Here is a 15483-nt window from a genome sequence, read left to right on the forward strand (position 1 = left end):
CCCTCCATCCATTTAGTTGGGATTGGTCCTGCTCTGGGCAGGGGTTTGGACTAGATGGCCTCCAGAGGTCCCTTCCAACTCTGTTATTCTATGATTCTATGATCCTATGCCCCACTCCTGTCCCTCCTCAGGGACCTTTCGAATGAGCAGCTTCTCATCCAGGAGGTGCAAGCCCTCCTATGTGTGGGGGCCGTAGAGGGGGTTCCTCGAGACTTGAGAGGGAAGGGGTTTTACTCCTGATATTTCCTAATCCTGAAGACCAAGGTGGGGTCTATGGCCCATCCTGGACATGCATCGCCACAACAAATATCTAAAAAAAAATTGAGGTTCCACATAGTCTCCCAAGCCTCCATCATTCCCCCCTGGATCCAGGAGACTGATACACCACCCTTAACTTAAAGGACAATTATTTCCACATCACTGTTTTCTGTGGTCACAGATTTCTCAGATTTGTAGTTGGTCAACGTCACTACCAATTCAATGCTCTCCCTTTCGACCTATCAGCAGCCCCACAGGTCTTCACAAAGCATATGGCAGTGGTAGCAGCCTTCCTCGGGTGTCGAGGCATGCAAGTCTACCCGTACCTCGACTACTGGCTGATCAAAGGTCGGTCCCAGGTTCAGGTGCAGGACAGCATCGGTACAGTATGGGCCACCTTCCAGGCACTGGGTCTGTTGATAAATGAGCAGAAGTCAACCCTGGTCCTGGTTCAGAGAATAGAGTTCATCAGGGCAGTGCTCGACTCAACCCAGCCAAAGCCTCCCTACGGGAAGCCTGAAGCAAGCTATGTCGGATGTGATTTCCAAGGTCGCAATCCAAATAATGACGACTGCTCAGGTCTGCCTCAAATTGTTGGGACACATGGTGGCAGATGTGGCTGGCATCGGCCTACTCCCCAAGCAGACCCACCTGGACTCAATACTCTCAATTCTGCCTCTGGTCCTTGCTTTGCTGACCTGGTGGAAAGACCCAGGATCTGTATCGGAGGAGTACCCTTTGCTGCCTCTCAGCCATCGATAACACTAGTCTTGTATGTGGGGATGTGTCAGACCTTGGGTAGGGAGCCCACCTTGGCAACCTTAGGACTCAGGGCCTCTGGTTCCAGGAAGAACACTCCCTGCATATAAAAGTTAGGGAACTCAGAGAAGTATGCTTGGCTTGCCAGGTGTTCCTTCCCCAGATCTCAGGCAAAGTGATGCAGGTCATGACGGACAATACTGCATCAATGTTTTACATCAACAAGCAGCGAGGCGCTCAATTTTCAGCCCAGTGCCAGGAGGCCCTTTGGCTGTGGGACTTCTGTATGGATCACATCATACACATTGAGGCATCACATCTTTTGGGAGCCTGAAACACACTGGCAGGTCACCTCGGCAGATCCTTTTCCTCTCACCACAAGTGATCTCTTCACCAGAGGTCATCAATGTCATCTTCCAGAGGTAGGGGCCTCTCCAGGTGGATTAGTTCACCACCAGGCAGAACAGGAAATGCCATCAGTTCGGCTTGCTGCACGGGCACAGCATGAGCTTCCTCTTTTATGCCTTCCTGCTCTCATGGACAGGAGACCTGTACGCTTCTCAACAATAACGCTTGGTTTACAAGGTCCTCCTAAAAATCAAATGGGACAAGGTAAAAGGTATCCTGGTAGCACCAGGATAGACACACCAGTATTCATTTGGTACGCTTCTGGACCTATGAGTGGCAACTCCACTCGCATTCCCACACTGCCTAGACTTGATTTCACTAGACTATGGCCAGTTGCTTCACCCAAAACTCACTTCTCTGCACTTGACTGCATTGTTGCTGCGTGGCTGAACCCTGAAAAACAGGCCTGCTTGTTCAGGTTCAACAGGTCTTGCTAGGTAGTAGGAAGCCTTCCACCAGGGCTGTCTGCCTGGTGGAAGTGCAAACATTTCATTTGTTGGAGTCTCTCTCCATTCTGATGCTTCGTCAGCAGCATTCCTCATGCAGGTAACAGTCCAGGACATCTGGAGAGCCACAACCTCGTCACTGGTTCATACCTTCGCTTCCCACTAGGCCATCACCCAACAGGCCTGTGACGATGCCAGTTTCGGGAAAGCAATGTTGCAGTTGGTGCGACCATGTACTCCAAGCCCACTTCCGGGGGTACCGCTTGTGAGTCACCTAGCATGGAATGGACATGAACGAGCACTCGAGAAAAAACGGTTACTAATTAATATGCAAACTAGATACCATTAATTGAGTTTGAATAGAGACTGAGAGTGGCTGGGTCATTACACATTGTGATACGGCATGGCCAGAGGGCAGCAGGAGAGTGTTAGAAGGGAGCCTTATTCCCTGTAGAGGGAAGAAAGTTTGCTATAAATTAATTAAAGCACCTGAAGCCAGTCACATGATAAAAACTCCCTGCTTCAATCAGACAAGAGGAGGAGTTGAAGCAGAGTGGATTGGCGTTGGAGCAGAGAGCAGATTGGAGGGAAGCAGAGGAGAGTTTGGAGAATTGCTGTGGTGGGCTAAGAAGACCAAGACCCTAGTTAAACGGACACCTGGTTTGTGCAGAGGGAGGGCAGGAAGCCCCACAAGCTGAAGGGCCGGAGAGGGAAGTAGCCCAGGGGAAGGAACCGCTAGTTCTAGTGATTTACTACTGTCCCTCGGGCCCCTGGGCTGGGACACGGAGTAGAGGGAGGGCCCGGGTCCCTCCCACTCCACTCCACTCCCCTCCTTAGGACACTAGTGGGGCAGTTAATACCCCAGTTCAGGGGCAAGAAACGGTGCCCTGAACCACCCCCTCAGAAGAGAAAGTGCGAGACCCATCATGGTAGTGCCGGCAATTTGCCACAACATATTGAATCTATTTCCCCATGTTAAGTATCCTCACACTTTCTTGTCAACTGTCTAAATGGGCCATCTTGATTATCGCTACAAAAGTTTTTCTCCTGCTGATAATAGCTCATTGTATTTAATTAGCCTCTTACTCCACCTTTTCATGTTCTCTGTATGTATGTATATATATCTTCTTACTATATGTTCTATTCTATGCATTCTGATGAAGTGAGCTGTAGCCCACGAAAGCTTATCCTCAAATAAATTTGTTAGCCTCTAAGGTGCCACAAGTACTCCTGTTCTTTTGTAACTGGTGTTCTTTGAGATGTGTTGCTCAAGTCCATTCCATGACCCACCCTCCTACCTCTCTGTTGGAGTTACCAGCAAGAAGGAACTGAGGGGGTGTGGGGCCGGTGGCACTCTTTATACAGGCGCATACGTGCATGACTCTAGAGGGCACTAAATCTGGTCCTATGGATACCACTGAGAGAAAAAATTCCGGCAACTGTGTACACGGCGCACACACACCTAGCATGGACTGGACATAAGCAACACATTTCAAAGAACAACAGTTACGAAAGGTTAGCAACCATTTTTTCTTTCCATATTTATATTAAACAAAATGGATCTAGGCAGCAAAAATCCTCTTTCCCTTGAAAGCCCTGCGAAGCTACAGTGAAAATAAAATAAAATGCTTATTTTAGTTGGTGGTCTATTACTTGTCAAATTTGTTTGCTGTAGGGACCCTAGTAACAGTTTGGGGTGCAGAGTAGATCATTTTTATTATTCCATTTGTACGTGGCTGGTTTTACAGTATTGCTTTTTTCATCCTTTGGTTGTTTAATATTTGTGTTAAAAGACGTAGCAGACTTCTTAAGTTACTCTTCAGGTGGGAGAGGAAGGTGCATATTTGTCATGGATTTGATTTAATTCCAGAAATATCTTGCTCTTATTGGGCATATCCTGTGATGTATTCTCACAGCTGTGGCTTTGATTCACAGTGACTTTTAGCTAAAATTGTATTTTGACAGGCGTGATTCCCACTGGTAAGACATGTAAACTTCCCACCCAAAACTCTAAATGATCCTAGCATCTATGAGAGACCAGGAAGGGAGAGATACTCATCCTTTAAACTGTGACAGATCAAGTCTTGATAGACAGGGAAGCTTTGACTGAGGTCAGGTAACTTTTTAATGGCAGTTGTGTTGTACTTATTCAATTTCAGTTCAGTGGTTAGCTTAAACTGGACTGTTCGGTGTGAAACCCATGGCCACTCTCATCTTTTAATACAGGAGAGTGGCCTGCAGCAACGACTGGTGGCAGCATATGATGCTGCATTCAATCTAACCATCTCCTGTATTAGAGATAAGGGCAGCTGCAGTCTGTTCCATTTTATGCATTTAAATGCAGACTTTGGTCTTGTGGAAGACTGCCAAAGAAGCCTTTATCAGGGTAAATTGTGGCTGCCTTTGATTCATCATTTACCTATTATTACATTAACAAAAATTGAGGCAGCAAGTCTATGCAAGAAAGGGGAAACTGAGGTCAAAATTGTTATGCTGTCCCATGCTGTGAGGGATGGTAAAATACATTATAAAGGGTATGCGGAGCATGTAATCTGACATCCACTGCCATGGTATTAAGGCATGGTATTCTAACTAAGCTGCATGAAAGCAGTTTGAATATACAGAGACCTTTGGGAACATACGTTTATACTGTGTAAATCCATGAAGAGATACCTTAGAAATGCTCCTATCAGAGCACTCTCACAAAATGTGTTCTTAGTGCTATGACTTCATATTGGAAATAGTCTAGGATTTCTGTGCATTTATATGTTTTGTATGGACATGAAAGATGGTGATTAATGGTTGATTAAACCAAGAGCATCTGATGCGTCACAACTGTAAACTAATATGGGACAATTGATGTGCAACGCCAAATGTCAAAGATGGTTAGAACTTTTTCTGTGTAAAGAATTAAGTATGTTGTTTTGTTTAATAGGCATTAGATTATAGTAAAGTTACTGATGTGTAGTTGGTTGCATATAGAAAGTTGTCTAATTCTAGGAATATTCTTATCGAGCTGTCTTCTAAACACAATACTTGGTCACATGCCCTTTGGTTGATGCCAAGGTATTGTGGATGACTCTGTGTTTAGCTTAACCAAAAAATTGGGCTGTGGTCTTCTTATGCTAAAAATACATTTAACACTCTGTGGGGGCAGTTCACTTTTAACTATAAACCAAATTTTATATTTAATCCAGGTATTCTTTGCTTTTTAAGTAAGTGGCAATCACAACTTTTTTATCCACTTTTCAGAAGAGGCGACGGCGGATCGACCGAAGTATGATTGGAGAGCCAACAAACTTTGTTCACACAGCTCATGTAGGATCAGGAGACTTATTCAGTGGAATGAATTCGGTAAGTGTATATGAATGAAGAAAACCCTGTATCATCTTAGACTGCATCCATACAAATACTAGAACAAAGACTGGAGAAATTATAGTTAGAAAACTGATTCACCCCTGTGTTACATCTGTTTTACTATTGATTTCAATGGAGTTACCTCATTGTAAAACTGGAGAATAACACAGTGCTTAAAATATTCTAAATCAAAATGTAAAATTAGTAAACGTTAATGTACTGTTTACTAATATTATCATCTTGCAATTTTGGGTGCCATATAAATTATAAGGTAGTCACTGAGTAAGCCTCTTTTTCTTTCCTAATAGAAATGAGCCATTTGTGTATTCCCATAAGCTTGTATTGCAAAATAGGCTAGGAAGAACTAGAAAAAGACTATCCTTAAGACCAACAGACAATGCATATATGAAAAAGGGATAAAAATGTTTCCATAGTATTTCACATTTTTGGTATTTCTCTTCATTAGTTTATTGATCTTTTATGCAAATGTTATTAGTCTTGTTGTTTTATTAAGAATTCACATTTTTCCACCTGAAGCTATAATCCTATTTGTGACATTAGTTATTCTCACAGCAAACTGTTGTGATATCACAAGCAGAGACTTGCAGCTTCCTGTGGAGGAAAAGCATAACAACAATGAATTTATGTACTACCAAGAGACCAAGTGCTTGTTCTCATGCACACAACCTTGAAAACAAAGATGGAGAAATGTGTTAAGAATTATTATATAAAGGCAGACTTCTATACAGAATATTTTTTCAGTGTTTTCTATGAAATGTTAACCAGTCTTTAAGATGTGATTCACCTCATTAAAGTTTTAATGCCAGGCAAGGGATGTGTACTGATAGGAAGATACCTTTATGTCCTTTGAAATTTGATACATTTATATGCCTCTAATGGTACTCTTGGAAGGAAAGAGATTTGATTGGGAACAGTGAGTTTTAGTGAATGGGGAGGAAGGACTCTAGGGAAGAAGTATAAGAATTTAAGGCATGTGGGAATCTTTGAGCAGAGGTATGGAAATCAATCACTTTCTGTTGTTAGGTAAGCAAAAGATGACATTTGTAGCTTCCTGGAAAGGAAGCAGCTTGTTTGCCTTCCCAGCTGTAGTAGAGGCACTTCGTATTCCTTGATAGCAGCTAGGGGGAGGGCAAAAGGAGATGGTTCGACATTGCAAACACAATACCAAGGCTTCTTGAAACAGTGTATTGGCTAGGGCACAGTTTTACTAAAACAGTTGTACACATACCATTATAAATGGATGTATAGCTTGATAAATATATAATAAGCTTTTGCTGCATTTTAATGCAGTGTTTTTAGTTTCATTAAAAACAGTTTATCTGCCTGCTCATTAGAAACATAAATTTTCTCTTTAATTTCAATTTATAGTTCTTTTGAAGGATTAAGAACTTTTGAATCAGTATTTAGTTGTTCCCTCTCCTTTGGGACGCTTTTCTTTTCCCACAGCCACCAACCAGAAGGTTATGGTGACAAAGGACTCCTTTTTCTTCCTTCCACTTTCAGCCTCATCCCTCTTATAGACTTCAGACTTGTAGACTTTAAGGCCAGAATGTACCATCAGGATCATCTATTCTGACCTCCTGCACATCACATGCCACAGAAGTTCACCCATCCACTCTGGCTGAGTTACTGAAATCCTAAATCTTGATTTAAAGACTTCAAGTTACAAAGAATCCACTATTTACTGTAGTTTAGACCAGCAAGTGGCCCGTGCCCTATGCTGCAGAGGAAGGGGAAAACTTCCCAGGGTCTCTACCAATCTGACCTGGGGGGAAAATTCCTGCCTGACCCCAAATATGGTGATCAATTGGACCCTGGACATTTGGGCCAGTCCCACCAGCCAGATGCCTGGGAAAAATTTTCTGCAGTAGGTCAGAGCCCTCCCGATCTAGTGTCCCATCACTGGCCATTGGAGACATTTGGTTATAGTAGTTGCAGATGGGCCATATGCCCTTGTAGGCAATCTCATCATATCATCCCCTCCATAAATTTATCAAGCCCAGTCGTAAAACAACTTAGGTTTTTTGCCCCCACTGCTCCCCTTGGAAGGCTGTTCCAGAACTTTATTCTTCTAATGATTAGAAACCTTCATCTAATTTCAAGCCTAAACTTATTGATGGCCAGTTTATATCCTTTTGTTTTTTTTGCCAACATTGGCTCTTAACTTAAATAACTCCTCTCCCTCGCTGGTGTTTATCCCTCTGATGTATTTATAGAGAGTAATCATATCTCCCCCTCAGCCTTCATTTTTGTTAGGCTAAACAAGCCAGGCTCCTTAAGTGTCCTCTTGCTATATAGGTTCTCCATTTCTCTGTTCATCCTAGTAGTCCTTCTCTGAACCTGTTCCTGTTTTGAATTCATCTGTTTTAAACATGGGAGTTCACACAGTTCTCCAGATGAGGAAAGACTACAAAGACCCTTTCTCTTTCTTCATTTTTAAACTACATATGATACAGCTCATCTTTCCCTCCAGATGGTCATTATTTACCATCCCTGAACCTACTTCTGCCTTCGTCTTGAACACTGACTGGTTGGCCTTCTTTCTATCCCCCCAGTCTCCTTCCTTTATTTTGAGTAAAATCACACATGTGACTAATATGATTCATCTCCCTCTTCTCTCCTCTGGTCCCCACGTCAGGATGGACTCACCCACTCAGCTTTGGTCATATTTTTTTTCCACTCTGGCCTTCGAGAAACACTGATTTCTCCATTCTTGATTCACCTATTTATATCATCTGGCATTGCCCATTCTTCTCTCTTGCTCAGCCGCTCACTCCTTCTGTATTCAGTTCCCTAGCCTCTGACTTCTTTCTCCTCCCAGCCCTCTTCTTCTTCTTACCCATCCTCCACAGTGTACATTACAAGGTCACAACCATAGATCCACCCTATCTGCCTCACTTAATGCTCTGCCCATTGCACCAACTATTCATCCAACTTTCCTGCTCTTGCCTTTGCTGTTGCTTTTGTTCTGCTGAACAACTTTGAAGGAATTCCTATTACCTTGTCATATAACTTCCTTTCTTCATTCAGCTGTGCCCCATGCCTGCCCAGCAATATTTATCCATTCCTATGTTCCCAGTACCTGGCAACTCTTTGTCACTTTAGGGCACTGCCCAGGGTGCTGCCCCACAGTTTGAACTACTTGGATGTGAATGACAGTACACAACAAAGTACTGTGCTGTAACTCCCTTGTGTGGATGCTGCAGGCATGAACTTGTACTATAGTAGTGCAAATTAGGGACTATTGAGTTCACACCATCACACCCCCACAGTATGAACTGTGGGTCTAATTGTCTTTCTCTTCCTTCTCTGCATAGGATCTAGCTGTTTTCTCAAAGACAAAATTGACAGATTTAGTTGGTGCTCTCCATCCCTGCTCCTTTATCATTCCACATTACCTCCTTCCTCTTTTGACTCTGTCCTCTACCTCTGTGTCCCCTGTGAGGCGTCCCAGGTTTTCTTTGCTTCACCATCTACTGGTATTTCTTAGTACTTGAATCGCTTTATGAATCCCTTATTTCTTCTATGTGTAGTTCAAACTGTCTTCTCTTGCACTGAGCTTACACAACTCTGGTCTCATCTACAGCTCAGTCCATATTTCCCCCAATCCCTCTTTTGCACCCTAAGTTCTGCTGACTGCTTTCCCTTGTCCCTCTGTCTGTTACTCCCACTTGTCACTCCCTGCCTTTTTACCTAATGACCACCCTATTTGAGGGTGCCAAACACTGTCCCACATCTACATATTCCTCCTGAAAACTCATTTTGCTGAATAGTCTTCCACTGTTATCTTCCATTTCAGTGCCATCTGCCCTGCTCCCTTATATGAAGAAAAATAAATAGAAATTACTAAAACACACCTGCAATACAACAGCTCATGTAATCTCTGTTTGCTGTAATCTTCACCCTCTTTTTTTTCTTTCTTCTCCCCTCCTCTGCGCCCCCCCCTCCATTGCCTGTTTTATCCCTCTGCGTGTTATGTCTCAGTTAGATAGTAAGCTCCTCAGGAGAGGAACCTTGTCTTACATGTACAGCATCATAGAGCCGCATAGTGCCTTTAAGAAATATGGCTTTAATTGTACTTCACTGCACTCATTCTAACGTTTTTTGTTAGACTCAGAAGGATGATACTTCCAAATGAGTATTACCAGTGCAACATTTTCATAGACCTGATTTTCAGTCAGCGTTCTTGACAGTTGCATATCGCTTACATAGATTTTCATACAGGATGTCCCATTGTTGAGTTATGGTGGTAAGCCTTAAAACTTGCTGATTTTTGCCTTCCATGAATAAATATGGTTACTTCAGCATCTGTACTGATACCCTAACAACTTCCCAACACTTGCTAACTGCAACACCTATGCCAGAGACACCCAACTATTGAGACAGTTTATTTTATTAACAACAGCACCTGGCAAGACTTCAGAGGTGGCCACTGTTGAAAGTTTACTCTTTGTTTGTTCAGCGGTGTGACTTGTTATTTGTATGCTGTTTTAAAATAAAGCAACGTATCAAAGTATTACAAGGCCACCAGGTGAGCATGCTGCCAGGGATATGCATAAGAAGACCTATACTGAAGACCTATGTTTGGTGGAATAATCTATTTCCAGGCTAGTTAAGGCACGGTTCATCAGAAATGAAAGAAGTATGCCATCCTTTTAAGTCTTTTTGTAGTCACTCCTGCCCATACACTGAAAGTTTCTGAAGTGGGTGGACCACCTGCAATCCCTTTGCTCCTAAGCTCAAGAGAAGATGCTGTGGTGAAGAGTACTGTTTGGTGAAATGTGAAATTGAACAATTTATTTCCTTGGGTTTATTTGGAAAACAGCCGCCATGTTTTCTTCAGATGTTAATTTTGGTCCTGTTCACTGGCCTGGTATCAGAACTATGCTGTCTAAAATGTTGTTTAAACATGGTTGTTGCCAGCCGAGTTTTAGCACAGGATCATTTCACGCTGATTATGGGAACTGTCTACACATAGGAGAGAGCCATGTTAAATGTGGTTTTCAGCTGTGGGTGTCTACATTATAAAACATTTGTCTGTGTGAACCAAAAAAAAAACAAAAAATGCTATTGCCCTGTCTTAGCTTAGAGGTTGATTCACTGACATAGTTTTAACATGTTTTTTTACTGACGTTTTTGAGTTGTCTGTGGGAGGATATATCTGAAATGATTGTAAGTATCACACTTTGGGACAGGGCCTTATAGCTCTGAGCCCCATTTCAAAAGATGGAGACTGAAAGAAGTGTCTGTCTGTGTAATATATATGTGTGTGTCTGTGGTGTACATAAAGAGCTTTTTCCAACCATTCTTAACGTTGAAATGATCTGCCCTAAGGCAGTCATAGAGATGTGATTATTTTGATTTATGCTGCATGAGCACATGAGAATTGGGCTCTCACTAGCTTTTTATGGATATAGGCTATGAAGCCTTTTTTAATTCACGTATTTATTTGTGTCAGCCTAAAAAGTACCTTCAAATAAATCCTTGCCAGAGAAGTTGATATGTTGAAGCATCACTTAAATAAATCCTCTGTTTATTGAAGGAATAGGATCAGCTGAAGGAAAAATAAATCTGTGCTCCATACTACATCACCACAAAAAAATCCTTCCGAAGGGTCTCTAGTAGTTTAGGAATCCCTAGGCAATGGACTGTTGGATAGGCTTATAAAACTATATCTATGGAATCTATACTACAGTGCAACTATTCTATATGAAAACATCATCTTTTTTTAACAGTACAGTATTGTTAACTTCATTCTTGCACAGCAAAGAATCCCTGCCTAATTCTAATCTGAAGCCAAATTTTTATCTTGATATACTGAAGCACTTGGATTAGAATTTGATTAGTTTTCTTGAGACTAATCAAGACTGGTTGATGAAAGACTGAATCAGCCAGTTTCCTTATGGACCAAGAAAAAAGAAATAATGAATACCAGTTCTTCCTTCATCTCTCTTGCTTGCCTAACTGCAAGATGTGAAAATTCCAGCAAACCTACTTCCAGAAATGTCCTCAAACAAACATAATGCTGCTGTAACAGGGAGAGGGCACTTTAAAAAGCACCAGTTCACGTTTGATCTGCCTTATCATTTGCTATCACCATTCCTTTTCTGTTTCTATAGGTGAGTTCAATTCAGAACCAAATGCAGTCCAAGGGAGGCTATGGAGGTGGCATGTCTGCAAATGTTCAGATGCAACTTGTAGATACAAAAGCAGGATAACCTTGGGGAAACATTCCCAGTGAGTATTACAGTCCTTCCAATGTTGTGTTACACAGTCTAGTATAGCCTTTCTATCACTGATAGAGAATGCTAAAGGAGAACATCCTACAATGTAACCTAAACAATTCTCTATAAATAAATCTACCCTTATGATGCATTATTTTAAGCATGTATCTGGGTAGTGGGCTCCATACAAGGAAAATATTTATATAACCACATACTTTGTATTCTATGCTGAACGATATGTTTAATAATTCAGTATGGATTATAAAAATGTTTAATTAAACTGAATTTACACCCATCTATCAAGATGTTACTGTAGGGAGTTGGGGTTCTTTGTACGTTGGATGTCTTAGCAGGAGATGCAGGTTGCATACTAAATTTCAGTACAACTCTGAGTTGTATAATTAAATAGCACATTTAAGAGGAATGTTGCAGGAGTGCTGCATACTTAAATAAACATAATATGAAGGCTATTAAACAAATTAATGTTATATAGTGTTTAGAAAGCTGTCATGATCATATTTTCAAAAGTCTTGCTTTTGTTTAACTTCCATTTTCTCTTTGTTTCACAGGTTCTTGTGAATTTCTGTATCTTCTTTCCTGTGTTCCCCCTTTTGCCCTGGTGACTGCTTTCTGTGCTCATGACAAGAGAGAAGTGATGGCTCATTGTTCACCCCTTGTGATTATTCCAGTGAAAGTTGCTGTTCTGCTCTGATGATGTCATTTGTCAGACTGGTCCTACCGTGCCTTTCAGTGGCATGCACACATTTGGCCTCTGTCAAAACCATGGACATATAGCTGTTTAGGGTTTGGGGAGTTTTTGTTTGTTTGTTTTGTCGCTTTCCTTTTTTTACATTTTTCAATATTAAGCAAATTAATGCTCCAGTTTTAGCTTGGTCATCTCTTTCTTTTCTTCCTGAAAGTGCTAATGCCCAGCATTCTTCTTTTGCTGGGCCTCTTAATTTCCCCCTCCCCTGCTGTAATTTAGAAGGGAGTGAGTTTCTATTAATGTTTTTAATCTGTCCTTGTTTATAAATGTTTTTGAAAGGTCTGGGACCTGCAAGCACAATGATCATTTCATACATTTGAAAATCAGCAGAGTAGATGTCCGCATGCTTTGTGAAGTTGCTTTGTATGGTGGCCTGTTTGGTGCCAGAAAAAAAATGTTTGTCGCTGCGGACTGATGATACTGTTGCTGATTAAAAGTTTAGCTGTGGCACTGGCTCATGGCAGGCTCTGAAGGAGGACTTGTAACTTAGCTGCTTCAGAGTCATGTCTTAAGTTGTCAACCAACTGGTCTTGAAATAATAAAGAGTGAGCTTGCATTCATAAGGCATTTTGTTGTAAATGTTTAGTATATTTATTTTGAAAGAGCTGACCTCAAGATTGTAAACCAGTGTAGTACCGTATCTAAGTGTTGTGGTAGACCTTTTTGTCTGTTTAAAAAAGCATCATCATGTTTGGCTGCTTTCTTTTTCATTTTCCTTTTTAAATTTTGCTTAATTTTTAGGCTATATGGTCATTTCCAGTAGCAGCATGTCAAACTGCCTGCAATATTAGCTGAAGTTTAGTTGACCTCTCTAAGTAGTTGGCAGTTTCTGTGTACTAAATATTTAGGGGCCATGTAAGTTGCTAAGAGCAACATACTGATCTGGCAGAACAGATGCCAGGGAAAACAACATACAGGGTGACTTTTTACTATCTCAGTAAGAAGCCTTTTGCTCAGGTTCCAAAGCATGTTCCTCTTTCACATGTTGTGAAAATTGTATTTTAATATTGCACTGTTCTCAGATTTTTCTGTAAATGGTCCTTTCCTTTTTTTCCTTCCTTGTTGGTGATATGAAACAGAAGTCAACAGTTTGAGTCCTAACTGACTTCAAAAAATTATGTTAAAAATCATCCTCAACTACATTCAACATTTTAACTAGCAAACTGGGCATAACTGAGCCTAATCAGATGAAAGCTAAAAAATATATACATAAAAACATAAATGCGATACACTTAACAATTATAGTTCTCTCCTTTCTAGCCCCTCTCCTAATTTCCATTTCCATTTTGTGTTGAAACAGACCCCAGATTGGTATAAACACATACACATCTGCTTTTTTTCCTGGTACTAAACAAAAAGTCATATTCACACAGATATACTGGACATTGAGGCCATTGACTCTCTTCAGGAGTAGTAAAGTTGTAATCCAATGGTAGACGTTAATTATCTGGTTGGATAGCTCTGGTAAACTTGGATAGTCTTCACTGATGCAGGTACTGATTCATAATGACACAGGATTGAGATACGTTCAGTTGTCTAGTGTGCATAAATACACAACAACATGGTGATTTGGGGTCAGCATTTCAAATGCTTCTTTATCAATGGGCCTTTAAATACTCTAGGGTTACAAAATGATTTTCACTTTTTGTCATCACTCTGCGAATTAATTTTAGTGAGCAGGTTTACCTTGCACTTGTCAAATGTCTTCAGCTCAGTAGCCAGAAAAAAAATTGACATATTTTTATAACGAACATACTTTTTTTGTACATTGTGTTCATTCTTGAATAAAGTCAGTTCAGTGTTGACTTGTAGATATTAAAAGGAAAGTATTGACTTTGATTCAATAAATGTTTTCTTTCAGTTGCTGGTTTACCTTTTTCTTTTTCAGAAATAATATAACAGTAATACTTACATTAGAAAAACACTTGTGTGCTTTAGACAATTTCATGGTTAGACTATCTGAGTATCAACCCTTTTACTATAACAGAGAAGGCTAGTACTGTTCAGGTTTAATATTTCTGATTTCTCATGCCATGTCACCTTTTTTTGCTAAATGGAGTTTTGACCCTTATTTTATAATGAATTTTATTCCAGTAATAGGTCTGCTTGGGATCTGCTGAAAACTCTGGGTGCAAAAGTGGTTTTGCCATTCCAGACATTGATCCATTACTGTTCACTTCTCCTTACTAATACAAACAGCAGAGCCAACCACTTGCTTTTGGATGCCTTTTGAAGCTTGGACACCTCCCTCTTCTATGCTTCCCAGTTTTTCCTCTGCCTTCCCTAAAGACGTAAAGGGACCAATACGCTCTGAAGGCAGATGCTGAGGCCTGTCTGTGAAGGAATCGGCTGACTGTACCAGCTCTCCTCCGCCTTGCTTCTGTTCCCCTCCCACCCTACCCCCATCACCTAACCCACACAGAGAGGAGGATGGGACTGCCACATGAGCATTCATACTAGAAAGTTGTAGCTGCTTTCCTGCCCCTAGCACAGAGTTGGGACAATTATGAATTGTTCTCTTTAGAGCAGGTAAGTTGCTGATGATGCCCTCCTGCACTTTCTAACAGGCCCTCTTGAGCCTGGACTAATGGCCCTCCTGAACAAAGTCTAGAAAGAGGGGAAGACGGAATCTGAATTCCACAAACATAACAGTAATTTAAAGTGGTGTCGTGATCTTGATGTTTAACGCAGGAAATTGTTCTAAACACCAACTATGCAAGAGCAAATCAGGGATTTACATAGATCTGTTCATATCTGTGCATGTAAACAAATGCACTTTTAGAAATATGGGACGTAGTTGTCAGTCTTATGGGACTGCTGGACAGATCCCAACAATTAAAATTGGTGACAGGAAGTGCAATCATGAGAATTTTTATGTATTAATTGAATTTCTGCATTTCCAGAAACCAAAAATGGTATCTCTCAAGCAGGGATTGCTGTCCATGTGGCCGCAGCTATGCTTATTTTGAGGCACTAGCTCAAGTAGACCTAGTGTTTGTATGTCTGCCTGAGTTGGAATTCTCACCTCCCAGATACTGTGTAAGCATACCTGAGGGCATTTCTATAGCTCCCATTCCCAGAGTGTCAAAAAGCTAAAAAGCCACATTCACCCCTGGGCCAGATTAATCAAAAAAAAAAAAAAAAATCCTAGCCCCATTGAAGTCAATGGGAATTTTGCCATTGACCTCAGTGGGTGCCAGGATTTCTCCTATTGTATAGACTTTTAAAAAAAACCAAACCCAAA

The 15483-nt window shown here is 41.1% G+C and overlaps 1 protein-coding gene across 1 annotated transcript in view; it reads left to right on the top strand.

The window, feature by feature from the left end:
- Positions 1-14099, top strand: part of CDC42SE2 (CDC42 small effector 2) — a 117487-nt gene extending 103388 nt beyond the window's left edge. The window contains exons 3-5 of the mRNA XM_084627715.1: positions 5124-5225; positions 11369-11486; positions 12043-14099. Coding sequence (XP_084483841.1) covers positions 5124-5225; positions 11369-11467 — 201 coding nt within the window. The 3' untranslated portion in view covers positions 11468-11486; positions 12043-14099. The remainder of the gene's footprint in view (positions 1-5123; positions 5226-11368; positions 11487-12042) is intronic.
- Positions 14100-15483: the final 1384 nt, after the last annotated feature.

Source organism: Lepidochelys olivacea (assembly GCF_965140295.1).
Source record: "Lepidochelys olivacea isolate rLepOli2 genome assembly, chromosome: 5".
NCBI lineage: Eukaryota > Metazoa > Chordata > Testudines > Cheloniidae > Lepidochelys > Lepidochelys olivacea.